The following is a 25,507-nucleotide window of genomic DNA, read 5'->3' on the forward strand; positions in this document are numbered from 1 at the left end:
CTTACGCGCAATATTTAATGTAATTGAGCTGAACTGAATTACAATCACAATGCTTTTTTATAATATCGTGTCCGGAAAAGCGGACAAAAAGAAACAAAGAAAAGTGACCACTTTTGTATACGAAAGAGAAAGAAAAATCAAGCATGAAATTGAAAAGTAAACATGGAATTAGAGCGATAAAAAGTAATTGTTGCTTCTGTTTTAAATAAAATCCAAATAAATAAAGTAAATACAGTACCACTCGTGTGTTTGCTGACGAGGTTACACAAACTACTATTATATAAAATCCGTTAGATTCGCGTGAAAAAATAAACTATATTACAGCGCTGTTTACTTTGTCAGTAAAACAGTTGTCATTTATTTTTGAAATATGATATACATAAACATTTATCAAATAACACCAATACCCAATACTTGAATCGATCGGTTAAAATCCAGACTGAAAAAAAAGCAGAATATGTATTGCATTGATCTTTGTTTTAAATCGACACAGATCCGGGTCTCATACACGCTTGATTCATCGATGCCTGGCACTGCATCAAATATTTTCGTTTATTGGTTATTTGATCTTGGTCAGTTGCGTCTTTGTTTCCAGTTCTAACACAAATCTAAATTTGAACATTTTACATTTGACCTACCACGTAGATGACTTTGAACACTGACCGATTGTATTTTAACTTTCCAACGTAAACCTTACAACAAACGATGTGGGCGTGTGGTTATTGGACTGCGACCACGGGGGTATTTATAAAAGGCGGAGTCGTGAAACCTGCAGATTCACACGGAGAGCTATAAACGGTCAATACAACCTCTATGATTACCAAGATGCAGGTGCTTTGCATGTTCTTGCTGATTCCCAGCTTTATTATGGCGACAGGTAAGAGAGACAACAATTAAATCACTGTTACTTACCTACCAATGAATTGTCTGTACAATCTAAGCACAGGAGCATGTCTAGTCGTCTAATTATATTTAAAAGGTAGCCAGAATTACCTATATTGATCTTTAAAGATTGTTTTGAAGAAGCTTGGGATCATGTTGCAAGTCCCGATTTAAGTTGGATTTACTACGATGAATGTCACATATATAAAAATTGTAGGAACCGAAAGACGAAAGAACGATGATCGTTGATTCCTTTGTCTTTATATACAGGTATGTCTGGTTATTTTTTTGAAAATATAAGACTAGACATGTTCCTGTGACATAACTTTAGCATTTGATCACAATCTTATTTATATTGCCAAATTCCAAAACAAAAAAGCCACAAATATCGACGGAATATCCGCTCGAATTTTGAAGTCAAGTTTCTTAATGATTTTAACTCTGACATTAAGGAATTTTTATCACATTCCAATACCTCATTTCTATATATGCATAGAATGAAGCTCATGACATGCATTTTTTTTTTTTTTTTTTTTTACTGTTTTTTTTTTTCACAGTTAAGCTCCAGACTACATTTGCTGCCTTATCACTAAAAATAATCTGTGTATTTTTTCAGGACAGAAGGACAAATACGTGAACCAACGGTTAGCAACATCAGGTATGGCGACAAGTATTTTCAGATATGAGGCATTCCGCATATGGAAATGTCTGCCGAACGACCTGCACAAGGTCGAGAATTATGGGGAATTTCGCAGACGGCTCCGTGTGTGGGGTGGCCTCGACTGTAAGTGCTTTATGTGTGTATTTGTTTGATTTTTTCTTTCTTTAAATGTTTGACGTCTTTGTGGACTTACATCTAACGCCCTCAGATTTGCATGCAGTGCTTTCCATGTTTTGATGTTATGGTGCTTTGTTATGAACGTTAGTTAATATTTTTTTACTTAAACTCTTCTGTACTATTTTCACTTTGCTATTATGCCTTTTTTTAATTTAATTTTTCACTAAATAGTTTTTCATAGTTTATCCAGTAAGTTTCTTTTAACACGCACTATATTAGTGTATATCCTTTGGCTATATCAGCAAAATATATGTTTATTGCACTTTTTGCTCTGATAGTGTTTTAACTTAACCTCTAGCAACGCCGTGTCTGAGAAATGCTAGTGTTCATTCTAACCATCCATTTCTTAACACTGAATTTGTGATATGTAAGTCTTTGTTTCTCAAAGTTTTATTTTAAATTTTGACATTTTTATTTAGATTTTCCACATAAAGTATTCACATGATACAGAAAGAAACAAAAACAACTTTCACACACACACACACTATCATACACGATCTGAATATATATATATATATAAATTGAATATAAAGTAGGTAGTTTAGCTATAGCTACTAGGTGAATTTTATATATAAAAAAAAATAACTTTCATAGAAAGGCAGCATAATCAGTATAAAATAATGTGACAGAAGTGATGACAAAATGCATGAAACAATTCTTATCTGGCTATTGACCAAAAAGATTATGAAAAAGGCCTCCATTTATGAGTCAAAGTACGAGCTCTTGAGAGTTTATGTTACCCATTGCCATATTCGACGTGAAATACAGCTTCATGTATCTTGTATCTTGTATCTTGTAAATCGTACACCAAGATTTCGCTTAATGGCCAACATTATTCTGTAATATTCACATTTCCAATGTGTGTTCGTGATATAGCCTTAATAACGAAAACATCGCTAACAAGTGTGTAAACATAAATTTGACGCGTAGGAATACATGTCCATAGCTAGTGACAAAAGTCTGGGACCAGTGCACAATTATAGAGTGAATGCGCAATGACTATTTTCGTTTCTGTTTTGACTTTTTTTTCAAATATGGTAGGAAGAATATGGTAGAATCAACTAAAATATACCAATGAAAAAATAAAATTATTCAAATATCGTACAGGTATCGAATGAAAAAACGACGTTACCGTGGAACTATATTTTGTTTTTTTCTGTAGTTGACAACCTTTCCCGCCAAACTGAAATCATTTTTTTAGCGATTCCATTAATTGTCTGGCTGTTACGTCTATTCGTATAACGCCGAAAAAAGAATGCCGATTTAATTTTTAGATAAAATTTAATGAAAATGCAGGTTAAAATATTAATATAAGGAGTAATTGTTGTTTTTTATCGTTTACTTGTGTGTAAACTGCATTTTTAACAGATATTTCAACGTGACGTACTAACTGCGTCATTTGAAATATCTATAAAAAAAAATATAGTTTACTTAAGCGCTGAACTGTTACTAAATGGTAGTATACAGTTGATATGAATACAATTTGGGTGACAGATAAATGGCAAGAAATATTTATCTGTCGCCCAATTTGTATTCATATCGACTGTATACTACCATTTGGTTACAATTCAATGCTTATATTTACATTCATAAACATGTTTTATTTACTGCAGATTATGACGCGTTTAAATTTGCCGCTTACCATATCACTGACGTCATCAAGTTCGTTTACCCTAACAGCCGACATTCCATTTAATTTAGTCCCTCATGTCGTTATTAATAGCAAACACATATAGTGGTTTTTTTTGTACAAATTTGGCTTGATCATATATTTCATATACGTGTGTAGATATCGTGAAATTGTTCATAATTGTATAATTTCTGATTGTTTGAAATTAAAAACGTTTTTTTTTTTCTGCGCAAAAATAAACGGTTACCATTTAGAAGTGATGCGGCGTTGAACGGGTATTACTCAGATAGACTCGATTGGTCGGAAACACTTATGTTTCTATCGACTGGATTTACGTTATTTTCAGAAGAAAATCAGCTCTTAAATTATAAATGAAAGTCGTCTTGACAGTAGGTGAAAACGATTCCAATGATATTTCGTTCGATACAGATTCCAGTCTAACCGGTCACATCAGTGTTATTAACTTAGCAGACGATGTTAACTTCACAGGGGCTCGAATTTGGAATAAGGTAGGCCTTTGACATCAGTGAATAACCTCAATATTAAAATCCAGTATGCATACACATCCGGAAACCATGTCGATACTCCCGATTTTTCACAAGATTTTTTTTATAAACTATTAACTCTTAATGTTTCGAAACGAGCCCCTGTGTGTGTAACGACGGCGACGATTTGGTAATTTCGTATAAATCAAGAATAGCGCTTATAAAGATTTTGTGATGACTACGTTTTTTTATAAAAAAAAACCTTTACTGTCATAGCTTGTGATGTTGCTTTATTATTTGTGATGGCTTATGTAAATAAATGCTTACATTCGAAAGCACTGTAGGCCGAAAGTAACTGGCGGCCATTGTTTTAACCTACAACACCTGGAGCTGTATTCATACACTGACCGAATCACTGTAAATTGTAGTATACAGTCTCATAACTACAGTTTGGTTTGCTAACGACATATAGGCGAATGCAACATAGAATGTAAATAAACACAAGTAAACGATAAAAAAACAAGAATTTTTCCTTGAACATAATGATATGATTTCACCTGTGTCAATGAAGACGCTTCTTCTGTCTTACATTGTTTGTTTTTGTTTTCATGACGTCAATTATTTATGAATACAAGCTCGCATAACACAATTATCTTACATGTATTTGGTGATTCGGTGTTAGGAAATGTACACGATACCATTTTAAATGCATAAGCTACAACCCAAGCGCAAGTGTACCACGTCGATTCGACTTCACTCTATTAAGTGATGTCCATATATAGACCAGAAATATATTCAACCCCTCATCTCGATTCAAGCAAGACCAGGTTCTGCAAATACATATGACTTCCTTCACCAGCCTCTTGAAAAGGTGAAGGTCATTTCATTGTGTCAGTCAATAAATGTTTGACATAATCTGTGATAACCGATTTTTTCTGGAGCTCTGACAGCCTCTTTTCTGCTCTGCATAAGATACTTATAGCGAGTATTTTGAGTGGTTTTTCTTCGATTTTATTTTCTTATATTACGATTTTGACAACTTAAAATGCATGCCCTGCTCGTTTACTGTTATAGGTAAATGTGTACATAATAGAACCTTCCTAGAACGTCCTTACTACATGTTATGATATTTTGTTTCATGTTTTTTTTTAGAGTGTGTCTACCCAAAATATCTCCGGGAGGGCCCGTGGATCGACCAAACATCCAACCCTGGATATGAATTTTCTTTTGGCGACTCGATTTTTAAGGAGCACAAGGACGTCATTCATGGGCGGATGAACTGGACATGTGTTAAAACGTTGAAGGAGGGGGACAGTGACATTGTGCTGTCAAAGTAAGTTAAGCTTCGTCCACGAGGTGGCGCACTGATTCATATCTTATTTTGTGTGTTGGTACGATTTAGATAGATTTAGATACCGGATGAGGTTGTTACTTATATTGCTCCTTTCACTCGAGTTAGTATTTTTTAGAACTAACACAATCACAACTTTTGTACGCTATCAATAACCCAATAAAGGGTACAATGATGTCCACTCACGAACAGTAGATCCCTCACTAGCGCCAATCACGTGCCGAATTGTTTCATAGACATAGTTACATCCATAAAACAAGTCGTCCATTTCACCACAAAAGTAGTAGTTTTAGTGAAAATATATAACGAGAGTTGAAGAAATATATAAATATATACAACAACCACCAGTTACTGTGACCTGTTTTTACCACAATAAAATAGTTAATCCGATATAGCTATTACGATATCAGTTAGAGTGTAATGACCTGAACTAAGCGATTCGCCGCAAATTAATATGCAAAACTGACAATTTCAGAAATATGCAGAAATTTCATAATTTATTACAAATCATAGCAAGTTATATACATTTTTTTAGTGTCAAAACAATAGATTTATAGAATCCAGTTCAAAGATCAAATGATTGCAAAAAGTTATCGTGAACTATTTATAGCGCGTTTTAATTTCCACTTGTGTGTAAGTGTCCTTCCGATCAAAGTTTTTTCCGGCAAAAAAGATGGCGACAGATTCATGAACTCGAAGGTGTACTCTCAAATATGTTGGATTACTTTTCTTTTTATTATTAATTAGCCCTTATAGGAATAAGAGTCAATTTGTATGATATCAAGTGGTGCAAATTGCACATTTGAATATAAATATGTAATATTGAAAAAATGGAGTATTTGACCTGACATATGCTATCAATCTGACAGCTTCTACATAGGTCTGAATTCTTTTTCGGTTTTGTAAAACTAGTTGACGGTCCTTAGTTTTTGTAATGTCGGTTTGGTAAAACTTGTTGTGGTCATGAACTCTTAATGTCGGTTTGGTAAAACTTGTTATGGCTCTAAACTCTTGATGTCGGTTTTTTAAAACTTGTTGTGGGCCTAAACTCATAATGTCGGTTTTGTTAAACTTGCCGTGGTCCTAAACTCTTAATGTCGGTTTGGTAAAACTTTTCGGTCCTGAAATCTTGTATCAGTTTGGTAAAACTTGCTGTTGTCCTAAACTCTTGATGTCGGATTTATAAAAGTTGTTGTAATCACAGGCGTCTGCTTCTTATCTGCATTTATAGAAAAATATTAGCCCTTACTCCTGTTATACATGTTTCAACAAATTGTAACACTTAAAGATCGGATGATCAACTGTGAAGCGGAAGTAGGCTATTTATCTTAGAGCTGTTTTAAAACGGACAGTCTGATTGGCCGACAGTTATAATTAGCATGGTTTACAGAGCTGTCGACCAAGCAGATTGCAACTTCCAAAACCGCTCTAAAATAGATAGCCTACTTCCAATCCACAGTCGATGCATCGTCTGCTATCATAACTGCTTGTTGTCCATTTTCTTATCTTTAAATCATTGCCATACGTCCAAAGAATATCATGCATTTATATTTAAGCATTCTAAACGAAGGTACGTTACTGAAGTTTTTTTCTGTATTTGATATTTTAGTCGGATTGAACTTAAATTGAATAGAAGCCTACCTTCACGTCCGACTTTGTTGATATAGTAGAAGTAGGGACACATATATTATATATATACTAACCAGAAGCAGACGGCTGTATTGTGCTCCATCACTTTTCATATGGACTTTGTAAAACTTGCTGATTTTCCTTGACTCTTGATTTCAGTCATAATGTTTTGTTCTTGCAGAGCCCACGTTTTTTCGAATCAAGTGTTGTTCCGATGTGAGCTGTATCGAAAGGTGGACACTGGCAATGTGTTCTACAAAACCCTCGCAGGTATATTAGTACATAGCAACTTGAAATTGATATTGAATTTTCAATAACATCAAATTTGTTAAGAAACGCTGATGAAAAACCAAGTTGAATTCGGGAATGATAACAAAACCCATGAATGTCTTTCATTTTCAGCTCCGGAGTTCTTGAGGGGAAGGGAGTGTGCGATATGCGGAGGCAAAGGCAATGCTAGAGCAGAGAAAGTTCACATTCTTCGAACCAGTACGTGAAGGGAGGGCAAATCCAAACATCTTTCTTTAATCAATTTTATGTTCAACTTTAGATTCGTTTTTGACTTTTGCATTTTATGTGGTCACTTCATCTTTGGACACTGCCTTCGTTTAACCTTGATTGGTCACTTCTTTAGTGGTCAAGGCTGCTTTTACCTTGAATGGTCACTCCTTCAGTGGTCAATTATTTTGTTTGACATTTAGTTATCACTTCTTCTGTGGTCAAGGACTTTATTTGACCTTAATCGTTACTTCTTCAGTAATCGTGTATTGTGTTACCTTGAATACCGAGTAGTCACCTCTTCCGTGGTCAAGGGCATTATTTGACCTTGAATGGTTACTTCCCTAATAATCAAGGAATTAATGTGACCTCGAGGCATTTTTCAGTGGCCAAGCCAAATAGATTACTTTTATCCTGAGGAGTCGGCCAAGGGCTTTCTTTGGCTTTGAGGAGTCACTTCTTCAGATGTCAAGTATTTTCTTTGACCTTGAAGAGTCACTTCTTCTGTGTCGAGGACTTCCTCTGACCTTGATGCTTCATATCTTCAGTGATCAAGGTTTTTTAGCTTGGCTTTTTACTTCAGTGGTCACGGATTTTCTTCGACCTTGGGTAGTCATTTCTCCGGTGGTCAAGAGATTTATTCGACCTTCTTTGGCCATTGAAAGGATCATATCCTATGAATTCAGCTGCCCCTTACCTTTTCACGTCAAATCGGGGAATCGAACCCAGGCCGCATAGATGAAAGTGTAGTGTGATACCACTGTACCATTAGATTACCCAATTATCCGTCCTAGGGCCTTTACGAAAAGAAATAGTTGCAGCATTGGTAATGCAAGTATGCAGCATGAATCATGTTGTGTATTGTATCAATTGTCATAAGAGTTGAGATCATCATTGACGTCAATTGGCTAGATTTTTTAATGATAGTCATAAACTCTTGGCTCTGTGCGTAAAAGAAAGAAATATATATACAGTGTACCTGTATACAACCATGTACATACCAATCACTTGATCAATCGACTTTTTTCTTAACAAATCCGTTTAATTAATTTTTTTCTGATGTTCCAGGTCAAGCGGAACCACTGCCTGGTGTAAATGACTGGGGGTGTGGGGAACAGAATTGTACCTGGTGTTCGTCTCAACCGACACAAGAGGAGGACACGGGATCACTTCAGGATGAAGCACGCTCCCTAGAGTCCATACTAAGGAAGTGGTTCTCAGATACTAAAGTACGGGGATAGGGAGGCCATGTTTTCAGCAGACTTCCTCCGGTTCACAATATATTATTATTCGTTTTATAATGTACAGTTGTGTGTTGCTTTAATCTTAGAACTTTGCCTTTAATATTGTCATTCAAATAAAGGTATCACTCAAATAAATTGTGAACATTTTACCTCTTTTTAGCCAAAGTTACTTCTCAAATGGCTCATGAAAATCCATTCCTATGTGAAACAGTTGAACTTGTGGAAATAATACAATTAAATGTTTGGTGTGGACAAAGACGAAACGAGAAGGCCGTAATCAAACAAGAATCCAGGATCTGGGAATTAAGTGAATCTCCTGTGAAATTGCAGCCTCGACAAGACTCTTTTACAAAGGTCTAGCACACTCTCATGGTTTTTCTCGGCTTTAATACTATCGATATTAAATAAATCTATATCAAATCTCGAAATGTCATAATGATTAAGACGTTTGTTCCATCATCTAATTGTAAGACAGTATCTTCAGTAATATCAAATATGTTCCACAAGCGGCGCTAACATTTTTAGCACGAGTGAAAAATGTCAAAATATTAGCCACACAAGTGAAATGTATTTGGTATTTCTGAAGATACTGTTAGATATTTTGTTTATTACTCTCTATAGCAAAATATACCGTGTCAGCTTTTAAATTTCCCATTGTCGTATGTAATCAGGGTTGTGATTGGTCAAATAAGAAAATGTGATATTGATATTGTAGTGAAAAATATTACTTTATAGAATGAATAATTTTCGATATTTTACTGGTAAAAATGTTATATTGTGTTACTCATAGCATCACTGATATAGAAGAACGAAACTGTTGTAAAATGCAATGATATAATCACATTTTATAATCCCCTCCTTACAGTCTGATGATGGAACAAACGTAATTACTTTAATATCTCCGAACGTCAGTAAAAGGGACAAGTTCTTGGCAGGATTTTTCAGATCATTATCGCATATAGTTCAAGAAAAATCTCAACATGTTGGAAAACCGACTTTGTTTAGGCGAATAAGAAAAAATGCTTCTGTGGTAGCATAAACATATTAATGTGCTTGATAAATAAACTATAATTCAGCTTTGCACTGTTTAAATGATACATTTTGTTCTGACCAGTTATTGTTAACGAAGTAATTTTATTGTTGTTAAAACAATACGACTTCCATATAATACCTGTAGAACCTGCTTTATTAAATGGGCAATCCTTCTTTTGAATAAAGTTTAGGTCGTCAAAATTAAACTTCCAGGAAAGTATATATTTTCCAAGTATTCAAAATCATAATCTTTACATAAATATGGTAGTAGTATTCTCAAGATAAACCAAAGTTCTTCGAGTATTAAGTCCTGAACATTCTTAATTCGACCCGAAGTATCACTAATTACCTCAAAGAGATATTCGTATACAATACGCCTTTTTCCTGTACATTTCGGCGTTAATTTCTTTCATTATATGTAGGCAAAAAACACGCATGTAATCATCGTTCGGACATAGATTTCACCAATAGAAATTGTGCATGTTTCTGATGTTCGAAAGAAGGAATGCCCTTTTAAAATGTATCGTACATTTGTAATCAGAATTTGATGAACTTTTCCTCTCGTCCATTCATGAAAAAAAAACATCTTGTGTCTTGAATGTAGAATAGATGTGTTACATTACACAATGCACCTTACCAGTCAGATCAAAGATAACCCATGTAGATGTGTATATTTGTAATCAGAATTTGATGAACTTTTCTTCTCGTCCATTGATGAAAAAAACATTCTGTGTATTAAATGTAGATAAGATATGTTACATTACACAATGCACCTTACCAGTCAGATCTAAGATAACCCATGTAGATACGTGTGTACACACCAACGCCGTAATATATTGAAAATAATTGCTTTTCCCAAAAAACGCATTTAATGTTAAAAGTAATAATAAATAATTTCATGAACACGACTGATTCAATATATATTCATGAGTCATCTAAGTGTCGATAACGGCCCGTCTCTACCAACCAAAACAAAACATAAAGGAGGTCCATTAGCCCGAGTACATTTTATATCAGGCCAAATGAAGGTAATTTCTCGTTTTTTTGGGGTTTTTTTTTTTTAATTTGTGCACAAACTTGGCAGAAAGGTGATCATTTAAAAAAAATTATATATATATATTTATTTTTATTTTTTAAAAATCGCGTAAAACACTTGCGATAAAGAGCATGGAAATATAAATACTTTTATTAGTATACAAATCGAAATTTCCTTTTATCATGCTGTGGTCATTCTTCATTTTGGGAATCATGCTAGCATCTATGATTGAAAAGGTCCATGTAGGAATAATCATATAATTTTGGGTTATTGGGGAGAAAGACAGACAGACGTACAAACAAGACTGTCCCTTTGATAAGAAACTCTTCAATAGAGAAAACTGATAAACGCTAAATTGGTTTAGCCTTAAATAAAGATACAATCCCTACAAAAGTGGAATGACGTCACAATTTGATATTTTATTCCCTAATTTTTCTACACAAATTAAGATTTACTACAAAAAGTACAGAGTCATCAAAAGATCATGTGACCCTGTGAAGTCACGGGTCGGAACATCTTCACCAATCGGAAACGATAACATGTCAGGCGTTCATAATCAAAGCATTCGATATATATACATAATATACCTATATCATTTTCTTTCGTCCGAGATGTCTCGTGTTAGACTGCAGTGGTTACATTTTAATGTAATTTCGCCGGTAAATTATCTACGGTACAAATTTAGATTTTTTCCTTAATATCCTCGCCTTTGTATTTGGTTTTCCGGCAGGCATATTTCATCTCCCACCTGTGAACAATGAACAAAATAGAACATTAAAGTTCTGTATGTGGCGAGCGTTCCTTAAAGTACAATTGACACAGCATTTAGCTGTGACACTGACAGTAGTACAAGGGAGCCTGTCAGGTATCAGTAAATGGCTAGCACAGACAGAAAAAGAGAAGCTATAATTGGTTACTATATAAACACATCAGTGATGTTCATATTGAGTAAGGTTTCCTTAGGTTAAATGCCTTCAAATCTCTGGTCTAAAACGATAACGCCCAGCAAAAAGGAAAACTGAACACATTTATATTACGCACATGTCTTCGAATAGTGATTTTATTTGAAAAACAAAGGTTTGGCATAAAAAAAATATTGTCATTTGTAAAGGTAAGATAAAATATTGTCATTGTTAAAGGAAAGATAAAAAATATTGTCATTGATAATGATAAGATCAAATATTGTCATTGGTAAAGATAAGATGAAATATTGTCATTGGTAAATATAAGATAAAATATTGTCATTGGTAAAGGTAAGATAAAAAAAATGTTATTTGTAAAACTAAGATCAGATTTTATCATTGGTAAAGGTAATATAAAAAAAATTGTCATTGGTAAAGGTAAGATATCATACATTGTCATTGATAAAGGTAAATAAAAAAAATGTTATTTGTAAAGTTAAGATAAAATATTATCATTGGTAAAGGTTGAATAAAAAATCATTGTCATTGTTTAAGGTAAGATGAAATATTGTCATTGGTAAATATAAGATAGAACGCTGCCATTGATTTAGAAAAGCTGAAACAATCCATAATTCTTTGAACGTCAACCATCAGCGACGTTCACCTTTGAGTTTTAACGATGGGGTAGATTCAGTGTTTTAGTCTCGACAATTACAGTTATAACAGTAGAGCTTACAACTCGTTAAAAAATAATTTAAAAGAAAATTTAAATATAAAAACGATGAAGAACTGGTTTCATTCTCAATATTAAATACTTTAAAGTAATAAAATTCCCATTTAAATGAGTCTGTTAAAAAGTGAAACTAGTTATCGTCCGTATATGGCTTTAGTAGTGTCGGGTGACAACATAAACCCACACGAATATACTGCATAAGTCATATGACACCCACGGCCACTTGTTTAAGGTATTATAAGCTTCAACTGGTTTAAAAATATTCTGAAAACTAACATCTTTGTGTCTTTTCACAAAACTTAAGTTATTGCATGTTTCTTATAAATTAAAACAATATTAAACTAAATAAATAAACAATCAAAAAATGTCAATTTTATCACCAATATCTGCTGTTATAGGTTTGCATGAAATCACCAGTTAAGATGACAATGGTTGAATAACACTGTTTTATATGACCGTGCGGGAGACAGCTCGGGGTAGGATGGCATGAAGTCCCTGGAGGGACACACCTGGTGTCATGTATTAGGATATTACCTCTCATTTGAGGTAAGCAATGCGAGCAAACGGATTTAAAGGAAGCCAGCATCATATTTCACCAAAAGCATGTAACACACCGTGACATCGTCCCCATATCCACTGGAGAAAGGATGTTTTCACGCTTGATAGGGTACTCACCTGTTTTCATTCTTGAGTTCTGGGCCGAGAGTAAACTGGACACGATCGGAAGCAAGAATGACTCCTTTTCATCAACAGTGTTCTGGTATGGAGATCACATTTTCTTAAGATACAAAGGTAAGCTTTTTAATATATTCAGAACGGCAAAACACATAAATTTATTTCCATTTTTATCAACATTTTATTTCAAATGAAGATTTATAGGTTAAGTATTTTATTCAGTTTTAAATTGTGCTCACATTTCGGGTTTCATTCAGCATGCTACCAGTATAATTATGTAGGAATATGTATATATATAAAGGGCTTGTAGGTTTTTATAACAGTTGTGTAATATGAAGTAAGGGAAGTTTGTACTTTTTCAAACTATGAAACTATATATATATATTTTATACTTTCCACGATTAATTTCTACCTTAGAAGAAGACTTGTACTCATGTAAGCACCACGTACAGAAGGAGATGGTCTTTGGAATCCTTTTTTTTTTTCTTCTTCTTTCTTTTTTTTAAACATATTTTTTGTTATCTGTCTTTTAATTTTACACGTCGTTTAATTAAAACAGGAGAATCCATTATTCTAGAATGATCAAGTGTTGTTATTTTATTTAAAATCTAACGATTTTTATGAAATAAATCAATTCATGTTAGTTACAAGGAGAGTATCATTAAGAGCCTGCATACAAAGTATGACAAAATTATGTGTTTTACTACTTCTGTAATAGGTTATACATCAACAAGTTTGATTTAAATTGATATGTTAAGTACAGTTTCCACAATATTCATATATGTGTCATTATGCCGTCATCATATGCTTTTTTTACATTTTGATTGGACAGTCTTACGTCATGATTATAAGGCAAAATAATGCACTGTTAAACACTTGTTGATTAAATACAACCAACTATCTCATATACTGTCTAAATTAATTTTAACAAAAAATCTATACAACATATGCATTTTTGTACAAAGAAACATCCACACTTAGATTAAACTGTTACAGACAAATGTAAACAACATCAACAGAAATTGGATAAACAGACGTTTAAAACACCGAAGGATTATACAAATGTCTTAAAAGTGATAGGTACCTTATACATGAATATGAATTTAGCAATAACGTGCATCATACAGCTGTTTTTACCTCAGTCTTGTCATTCATAAATGTATAACTGCACCATACAGCAGTTTTGACCTAAGACTTGTCATTCATAAATATATAACTGCACCATACAGCTGTTTTGACCTAAGACTTGTCATTCATGAATACAACAAAGAAATTGATGAATGTAAAAATGCATCATACAGCTGTTTTGACCTCCTATAACATCAGTGATGAATATAAAACTGCACCATGATCTGTTTTGGCCTTCTAGGACTGATGTACTATTGGAATGTACAAGGAAGAAAAGTAAAGAAAATCAAAAATCAAATATCAAAATGCAGTGATTTGGTATTTTCATTGATATTAGATAACACTAAAAATGACAAAAATTAAATGAAATTTACGATGAAATTGTGCTCCATACACAACACAATGCGAGAAAGCTCTAGTGGAAGGTTGTCCTAGATAATGTAGTAACACACAGTGTGGTGATGTTACGACACCAGGTAAAAAAATGATTTAATTTGACTTCTATATCAAATCCTATGATAACGATTATTATATTTTTATATACTGCACTATATCATACGAATATAGCTGTCTAAAAGCGGTTTACAAAATTATAAATATGCTTCCCCAGACTCAGCATCTCTGGTTTTTTTCCTCAATTAGGAGTTACTGTTTCAACCTCCGTCTCGTGTGTTTTCTTTCAAAACATGATTAAATTTTCTAGGTTTTCAAAGAACTTTGGGACTCAATACCAACACCAATCCAAACAACAACATGATATCAAGCTGGTCTTTCAATTAAAAAATAGGGTAAATTGATATTTTTCAGGGTTTGGATTTGATCTCAAACATAGTTACGTATACCCGTTATACACAATAATAGTTATCTAATATACTACAGCAATTTGAATATAACGTATCATGTAATATATGACATTAACCTTCATAAGCGGCTCGGGGTTTGGTGTAAGGGGGGGGGGGGGGGGGGGGGGGGGGGGTGCACCCCTAAAATTTACCAAGTGACCATTTTGAAAGAATTTCATGATCAGAGGCATATATTGGGTATAAATATTAATAAAAAGTTTGGGCTACGCCCTAAATCAGACTCATACACTTATAACACCTAATTAATACATATATGCATACAATATTTCAGAAAATCCTGGATCCGCCTATAATAGTTTTATAATCATAACAATATACTGCAGTTACATGCCATACAGTGTTTTTAATAATACACTACAGTTATATGCCATACAGTGTATGAAGTAATACACTACAGTTACATGCCAAACAGTATATTTAGTAATACACTACAGTTATATGCCATACAGTATATTTAGTAATACACTACAGTTATATGCCATACAGTATATTTAGTAATACACTACAGTTATATGCCATACAGTGTATGTAGTAATACACTACAGTTATGGGCCATACAGTATATTTAGTAATACACTACAGCTATAGGCTATATAGTGTATTTAGTAATACACTACAGTGATATGCCATACAGTGTATGTAGTAATACACTACAGTTATATGGCATACAGTGTATGTAGTAATACACTACAGTTATGGGCCATACAGTGTATTTAGTAATACACTACAGTTATATGCCATACAGTGTATTTAGTAATACACTACAGCTATAGGCTATATAGTGTATTTAGTAATACACTACAGTTATATGTCATACAGTGTATGTAGTAATACACTACAGTTATATGGCATACAGTATATTTAATAATACACTACAGGTATAGGCCATATAGTGTATTTAGTAATACACTACAGTTATATGCCATACAGTGTATGTAGTAATACACTACAGTTATGGGCCATACAGGATATTTAATAATACACTACAGGTATATGCCATACAGTGTATTTAGTAATACACTACAGTTATATCGTATACAGTGTATTTAGTAATACACTACAGCTATATGCCATACAGTGTATTTAGCAATACACTACAGTTATATGCCATATAGTGTATTTAGTAATACACTACAGTTATATGCCATACAGTATATTTAATAATACACTACAGGTATATGCCATACAGTGTATTTAGTAATACACTACAGTTATATGGCATACAGTATATTAAATAATACACTACAGTTATATGCCATACATTATATTTAGTAATACACTACAGGTATATGCCATACAGTGTATGTAGTAATACACTACAGTTATATGCCATACAGTGTATTTAGAAATACACTACAGTTATATGACCTACAGTGTATTTAGTAATACACTACAGTTATATGCCATACAGTGTATTTAGTAATACACTACAGTTATATAACCTACAGTGTATTTAGTAATACACTACAGTTATATGCCATACAGTGTATTTAGCAATACACTACAGTTATATGCCATACAGTGTATTTAGTAATACACTACAGTTATATGACCTACAGTGTATTTAGTAATACACTACAGTTATATGCCATACAATGTATTTAGCAATACACTATAGTTTTATGCCATACAATGTATTTAGCAATACACTATAGTTTTATGCCATACCGTGTTTTAATAACAAACGATATTTCGTAACATATTACGGTCTTTTCTGTCTATTACGCGGGGACATCAATGTCGCCTCAACGCTGCACAAATATCACAGTGAAGTCATTTTGATTACAGTACCCCTAATGTAGTACACCCAGGCAACATTCCAAGCGATTGTTGTCTATTAATTATGAGAAGTAGCAGGTGTCTGGAAACTGGCGATAATGTTTTTTATGAGATTTAAGATTTAAGTGTAAATTCTATTCATAATTTGAAGAATGGCAAGATTTGTAGGGCTTTGTAACATAACAAATCCTAACCTGAATGATAGGTTCGCGACAGTTACGAGCTATATATATTGTGTTATAGTATATATAGAGTCTAATTCTCCGTCACCTTCACTACATAACAGCATTGCGTGAGGTAACTTAAGCGGGGCCACGCCCGTGATTGCATGATAAGCTCGTCAAAATACAAATAGAAAAGAAAAAGATGTTTGTTATACTGTATACAGAGGTAATAAATCACCTTAGAGAATCCATTCAGAATGTTTGGTCTTTGTTATTAAATCTCCCCTGTAATTACTCGAGGTATGTCAACATACTGTGTAATACTTTTACCAGTTCAGGAGTTGCTCAGAAGAGGGCACTACATGTTCTCTGCATATCCAGGTTTTAGGTCTCTATCATCAGTGACTGACATAGAAGAACGTTAATTTTAATGATGAAGTGGTGTATTCATTGCTAAGAATATTCTTGTCCATAACTTAATCATTTCTAAAGTTGTTGATTGATTTATTCATTTTTTATTTATTTTAATTCATTTATTAATTATTTGTATTTATTTTTGATTGTTTATTCATTTTTGTTTATTTATTTAATTTTTGTTAATTTATTTTTGATTTATCTATTTTTTGTTTATTTTGATTTATCTATTTTTTATTTATTCATTTGTTTGTTTTTGTTTATCGATCTATCTATTTTTTGTTTATTCATTTATTTATTCATTTTGAGGATGTGTTGTTACATTAATTTCCATTCTGTATATCTATTTCTCCTCTGTTTCATCTGATATGATCTTACATATACCTTGAAATAAGTTCGAACAATAACAATTGCTGCATATTGATACATAAAATGGCCACCTGTCTCGAGAGTTTTGAATATCAGCTTTAAATATTTGTCTCTAGGATATGAACGATACTAACTCTCAAACAAGTTGAGATAACCTTATATGATTATTCAGCTGCGCAATTCTTTACAAAAACTTCTTGTGGCCAGTCTAAGTAGTACTAACCAGTTTGAGTTTAAAATTTGCCTCAGACCTGTAAGGTATTAATTTTGTTAAGGGAACACGTGACTTATAACTGTTTTTAGATATCAATTTATCGTGACGTCATTTACATATTACGTTTCAGTTGCCAGTCTATATATTGGCACTGTGCCATGATATATTTTTTAATATAAGGTTACTATCTGGGACTCTTGAGTCCAAATCAACCGTATACTGACAAAAGTAATTACAAGATATACAAAGACAAACACCAATTTGCCAGTCAAACACAATAACATCTACATGTTTTATATAGATCTAAACTTTATTTATTTTGCCAACCATTGCGAAACAATAACGAATACAGTTTTTATAAAGATGTAAATATTTTTATTTTGCAACAATTTAGAAACAATTGCGAAGCATGTTTGATCATTTACATTTTTTGGAAATTATTTTAGTTTGAATAACATAACTAAATTTGCATAGAAAATTTTATTAACAGAAACCATTTTATTATAGTACATTGTGAATTTACTATTTAGATTCTTAACATATTCATATCTTATACATTTAAGATATTTAATTAATACTACGTCACTATTCATTGTTTTATTTGATACAAAATGTATTACATAGATACAATGCATACATAACATGATATAATATATGTAGTCCGACCAGAATGACCTGTCGTGTTGAACTTTGATTAGCATATTGGTTACATATGAGTCTACAGTCATATAGGGGAAATATGTGCTTTGTATATATACATGTATATATAATGTAACAAACCTTATCATCAGCTGCATCATTTGTATTTATACTGGTCAAGATTAAGCGACAAAACTGTTTACATGTGAACAATGCATCACATAGTTACTTGAATATGTGTAAAACATGCATCAAAAATAAATGATGCAATATCTGTGTTGTCAATATAAAATTATAACAAAAACGAATGGTCCAAAACAGCACCCTGGTGGACAAAGTAGTATTCCTAATCAATATGTTTTGTTAACACACTTGTATTTACATTTGCTCCGCATTTCCCCATTGACACAATGCTAAGAGGCAGTTGCCACAATACGCCTATAACACCCAGTGCCTCAGGCTACAACACCCAGTGGGTCATGTGACATTAAAAAGGCGGGATTTTTTTTGTTGGTTCAGTTTTTTTCAAAGTTGACGGAAATGGTAAGACAATGTGAATATAAGTATTGAACAGTGGTTTTAATGTTGTTATAGTCGATATAGCAGCAAGATGTATGGTGGGCAAATATAGCATGGGAACCCTAACGGGTTCCGGGTTCCCATGCCATTTGCCCACCATACATCTTGCTGCCATATCGACAATAACAACATCAAAACCACTGTTCATTGCTTAAATGCACAAATGGAACTACCCACTTTGAATATTCCACGAAAAAAAGTCAACGCGATAGGTCATTCTGGTTTGTCTATAACCAAGGTACAAAAGACAGATTTCTTAATGGCCATTCCTTCATGTGGACATCAGAAACATGCGTAATTTGTATTGATGAAATATATGTCCGAACGATGATTATATGAGTGTGTGTGCCTACAAATAATGAAATAAACGCTGAAATGTACAAGAAAAAGACGTATCGTATCCAAATACCGTATGTCTTTGCGGTAATTAGTGATTCTTCGGGTCGAATTAAGAATTTTCAGGAATTAATACTCGAAGAACTTTGGTTTATCTTGAGAGTAAAACTGCGTATAAATGTAAAGATTATAACTTTTAATACTTGGAAAACATACATATTTTCCAGTAAGTTTAATTTTGAAAACCTAAATTTTATTCGAACGATGGAATGCCCCTTTAATATCACGGAGATTTGTTTTGAAATAGAATACTTCATGTTTACACAGATACCACATCAGTCATTAGTTGTACACTGTCTCTACCCTATCTGATAGAATGTACATATAAAAACTGATAGAAAATAGTCGTAAAACGTGACCGTCCATATGAAAAAAAATACATGACTTAAATATGTAACCCAACACCAGTCATGGTTGGCCACACAACGTTTTGTCCGACAACCATATTACCATTGTTAGGTAATATAATCGCAGGACCATTGTGCGCGTCATTGCATCTGCACCTGATAATTCGTAAATCCAGTCTTGCCCTTCTCTTTTTACAGAGTTTCTGTGGAACTTACAACGACGAGGGTTATGTGTGTCCTTGATTAAGCAACCAAGGAAAACTTTCTCTAGGAGGCGAAAGTGAGCGCTGTCAGTCCCTAACGACCTTCCCGCCGGGGGACTGTGCTGATAGCTGAGTGTTCATAATCTAGCAACCCCAGAGAAATTTCTTTATGAGGCAAGGGTGAGCGCTGTAAGTCCCTAACCTTTCAGCCAACGACCTTTTTCCTGTAAGGAAAGAGAGCTTGATATTTCTGCAGGAGGATAGGATGAGAGCTGAGTGTCTCTAATTAAGCAAAAGAGCTTGATATTTCCGCAGCAGGATAGGGTGAGAGCTGGTTGGCCCTAATCTAGTAATCACGGAGGAATTTCTCTAGGAGGCTAGGGTGGGAGCTAACAATCCTTAATTTAGGCACCTCGGAGGACTTTTTCTAGGAGACGAGGATGAGAGCTGACAGTCCCTAAATCAAGAACAGGTCTTGACATTTCCACAGGAGGCTAGGGTGAGAGCTGGCTTTCCCTAATCTAGCAACACGGAGGTGTTTACTATAGTGAGATAGTTGAATGTTTTCCTAGGAAGTGAGAGCGGCCTCTACCTGTGAGGTTTACTTTATTTCTGAACCTAAGGCCAATTAGTCCAGCGACCATGCGGACTCTAATACACACCATTGTCCTGGTGATGGCATTTAATACAGGTATGTTAACATTCTTTTTTCCTAGATTGTCGATAAAAATAAATGACTCTTAGATATTGAATAAATTTGGAGGCAGTTTTGATAATTGATAGGGAGTATAATTACACATTGTTCTCCTGCTGGCATTCCCTACAGGTATATTAACAGTCATCGTATCAATGGTTCTGAAATTGATAGTACCTACAAGTTCATTTTTATTCCTTAAATTGTGGAAAAAAATGAATGACTCTTATATATTGAATAACTTTGGTAGCAGTTTTGATAATTGACTTTCTGCCTGCATTTCATAGACGTATGTCAACAATCATCATATCAATGGTTATGATATTGATAATGCTTTCAAGTTCATCTTTATTCCCTAAATTGTCGATAAAAATGAATGACTCTTATATATTGAATAAATTTGGTAGCAGTTTTGATAATTGACTTTCTGTCTGCATTTCATACAGGTATGTCAACAATCATCATATCAATGGTTCTGATAATGATACGGCTTACAGATTTAGCTTTATTCCTTAAATTGCCGATAAACATGACTCTTTTAGATATCAATCAAGTTTGATAGAAGTTTTGATCATTGATAGAGAGTAGAATAACCCATTGTCTTTCTGCTGGCATTGTATACAGGTATGTTAATAGTCAATATACCGATGGTTCTGATATTGATATTATAGATGAACTTATAAGGGAGTACAATAATGAAATGTCTGAGTAAGTCATACCGTAATGTGTCGAGTGTTTATTGATATCAGAATAAATCATTCATTCAGGAAGAAAACGGATTATGTAAAACTACATTTGGAAAAGCTTAAAATTTTCATAAATGATTCATAAAATTTACAAAATTCCATAACTGATGTATCTGAAAATTATATTCATGTACTCATATTGTGTTTATACACTACATCTTATACATGTGTTTTCTATAACAGACAGAATTTGGTTTATTGAATGAGAGGCCCCTAGGAGAAACGGGTAGAAATCAAAACACCTTAAACAAGGCAGGTTATTAGGAGATGATTGCAAAAACTACAGTGCCCTTAATATGATAATGCATTGTGTCAACAGTAGTCATTTTTTAAAAAGTAAAACGAAAACGAAGCTATTCAAGGACACAAAGACAGAAATAGATATAAATTCGAAACTTAATGTATTATATTTCTTATAAATTCCACCCGCTGTTTTCATATCTGATTTAAAACGCCTTCGCAATGGCAGTTTTCAGATATTTAGTAAGATGAGACGAATGAAAATGTTTTTTGTTTGCCGATTTACAGTATGTATAATATACAGTGTACAGTTTAAAGGCATTCCATCTGTTTTGGACATGAGTTTAAACCTTGTATCCTAGGTTGTTTGTTATTCGATACTCCATGTTTGCATTCTTAACACATTAGGTAAATACTACAAATGTATAAATGTATAAAATACGGGGAGTGTTTGTCAAAGGATAGGGAATTATATATCCTTCATGGCAGTGTTGACTAAATTGTAAGGGGAATTTACCTCACACTCAGAAATGAAATATATATATATATTATTACAGTATATATATATATATATATTGTGAGTAAGTAACAACATCAGAGTTTAACATGAGACAGGTAATGCATATATAGTGATAAACAGTGCAAGGTTACATTTGATTTGGGCATACTAACATTTAGAAACATGTTCATTAGGTGACATTTTAAAACTATTTTGTTTTAATTAATATTGTTAATTACTTATTACTTTTTTAAGTAAATGATAATTAAAATTTAACTAAAATTTCAAGGTTTGTATTACTACATATTTTTAAATAATTAAACACAATAATCCCAAGATTAGTTTTTAGTGGGGCAAAACTTAAAATGACTGATGGGTGCCGTTTGATTTTACATAACAATACTAAGTCATGAATTTATAAACAGAAATATCTTTTTTATTCAAAATGAAATATCCTCTGCCATATTTTGTGTTTATAACTCAAACTCCAATGAATGATTTTTCTTGCATTATACAGAAGATATTATCATATGAAAGGGTTTATAAAGATTTATGATCCGCAGGTATATCAGGAAAATCTAAAAAGACACGCTAAATAACAAGAGATGACTTGTGTAAACATTATCTTATTCATCATCTTAATCTGTCTGTGAATAATGGTTTACGTCGCGTAAGTTGCATTATCATTATAATTCTATTATGTGGATACTGTTTTTTTTTTCTTTTTTTTTCCATAGATTTTGGCGTGAGTTCTATCATAATATATCACATTTCGAGACTCGTGATCAGTATTGCCAATACCTAATCTTAAATATATACAGTACCTACCAGTGAAACCTACCTAAAACATATGATACTAAAGGTATTTTTGTGAAAACTTGTTTGGAAATGCGTATTGCCCCGAAGCTTCTGGTCTTATTCTCCTTGTATTTTTTCAAGAGACTGCAACCAAATTCATACCGTATTTATGCTAATATTTTGTCCTCGTTTTATCGATTTCGAGTTAGAATTAGGTTTCGTTATTATGTCGGTATTATCTGTTGTTTCTGCCCTCGTTTTGTCAATTTCGAGGTAGCATTCTTTGTTATTCTTTGGTACTTGGTCTGCGCTTGTAGCATTGTTATCAGCACGTTTTTCAGAATTTTTATTATGCATTAACAGGTATTGAAACTTTTAGAACAAAATGATAAACCGTGCTTTATATATGTATCAATAATTCTACAAATATGTAAGATTTTGTTTATGACATAACTTGATGAGTAGTATTTATGAGACTATAGGTAAAAAAACTTTCACATTTATCTCTCAAGAAGATAAACTAATTTGAACTCTCTGTAAATTATTTATAGAAACATATATCTATGTAAAATAGACATGTTGTAATGATATACATCATTATCTATATTAGGCTATGTGCTTCCCCAATGTACATATCCCTGGGCCACCGGACCTTGGACAGACTCTCTCGGACGAACGTTCATAACCTTTAGTAGCAGTACCATGTCAGGTTATGACCTCTCCTATAGAGGTTCTGATGTCTCCTCGTGGGATTGTCTGTACAAAGATGGGAATTTGTTTCTTTCAAGGTACATTATATACATAATTTTATCTATTATCATTATGTGATTTATAATCTATTTATAGAGCTGGATTATCTCCTTTCTATAATCATTCGCAAAGTTTTCACAACCTCAAAATGCTTATCATTAAGAGCCCTCAAAAGAAAGTCTAGCTTTATAACTATGTATTCAATGGTCTCCTTATTTATTACAAAACCATACAGGAATATTTTTGTTGTTGTAAGATGGGTCTTATAACTTTCAAACATTTTTCACATACATTTTTATATGTAAAAAAAATGGGTTTTTTCCGTCTCAATTTCGTTTAAATAATGTTGTCACAATTTCTATTGTATTTCATAGTTTTATCGTAATTATATTGTTTTACAGCAGTTATCATCCCACTAAGTACAGATGTTAATATTTTGCAGATCGTCTAGCATCAATGTAGCCGGTGATGACTACTACTTGTACGTGTGTATGCTGGTAAATACGTTATCCAGTAACACGTTCTACTATCATTTAATGACGAGTAAGTACAAACTCTCCCACTCAGGTAGATATAAGCAACGTGGACATTTAAGATATATACTTGTTATTTCTGCTTCTGTGCTTGGCAATCATCACTGCATTGGCCCACAATGAAACATAACCTGTCCATTTCAGAGTCAGTTTAACGGCCCGGACAGATAGACACCATTTCAGTATATGACACTATTAAATTACCTATTTCTCATTCTTGGTTTGGTAATCTCCTTAAGTTACACTTTCTTCGAAAATGCCCTTGATTATTGACTACAGCATTCATGTGAAGATGAAAAATGCTATCGAAAAAGACATGGAGTCATGCAAACTTATGAAATCATGATTATACTTTACTTTGTTTTAATGCTAGTTTTTTTTTAGAAATGTCCAAAGCAAACAAAGCTTTTTCCAATGAGATCATTGTGTGCTAAGTTGATACTTACAACGATCTTTTTGATGTGTCGTAATTCCCCATCAATATATGTGTACACGTAACAAAATGAAGATAACCACACACCAATTGGTGTATGTCTTTTATTTAAAGGATGGGTTTTACAGAATTGTGGTCATGTTTATGGATGAACCGGAAGTTTGCAATTGGTTTGTGGTTGGGGAAGCAATTCTCTGCTTTGCTGACATTATTTAATCGAGAAAAAAATGTTAAATTCTTTCCCCTTTTCAGGTATAGATGATAGCATAATCAAGCCTGGTACATCTTTAGGGGTTCGAGGAACTTTTAAACTTACAACTGATCCTGTGACCGACATATGTACGATATGTTCACAGAATGTCGCTTCGATCTCACTTCCGGTTACAGAATTCACTGTCATGACAGACGACGGTAGGTTAATATGGAGTTTATGTATATTTTAGTTTTAAATGTATTATTCAATTTAGAAATGTAAGGCTTAGAACATACAAAGATGAAATATTAAAATGATTAGAAATAAAATCAACCCTGATAAAATCTTAGACCACACTCTTTAGTAATCCCATTCGTACCCAAAATCATTTTGTTGCAGTCAACTTTTACGCCGGTCGAACGTTCATCTCAAAGACCGGAAGTGTCGCATTGCCGGTATGGCACAAGATAACAAATTGGGTAGATATTGCGGAAAAAGCACCAGTTCTAAATTTTGAAATCGATTTAACAGTCAGAATAGGAATCATCGATAAAATTTGAATTTTGATAGATGTTTTGCATAAAATATCCT

General features: G+C 33.2%; 1 protein-coding gene across 1 annotated transcript; it reads left to right on the top strand.

The window, feature by feature from the left end:
• The first annotated feature begins 351 nt into the window (after positions 1 to 351).
• Positions 352 to 9,652, top strand: LOC117329731. Its single transcript, XM_033887824.1, has 6 exons — positions 352 to 877; positions 1,499 to 1,540; positions 4,988 to 5,168; positions 6,997 to 7,085; positions 7,218 to 7,304; positions 8,382 to 9,652. The coding sequence occupies exons 1-6, from the start codon at positions 814 to 816 to the stop codon at positions 8,552 to 8,554; spliced, it is 636 nt and encodes a 211-aa protein (XP_033743715.1). The 5' UTR covers positions 352 to 813; the 3' UTR covers positions 8,555 to 9,652.
• Positions 9,653 to 25,507: the final 15,855 nt, after the last annotated feature.

This window comes from Pecten maximus, chromosome 6 (genome assembly GCF_902652985.1).
Source record: "Pecten maximus chromosome 6, xPecMax1.1, whole genome shotgun sequence".
NCBI classification, from domain to species: Eukaryota; Metazoa; Mollusca; class Bivalvia; order Pectinida; family Pectinidae; genus Pecten; species Pecten maximus.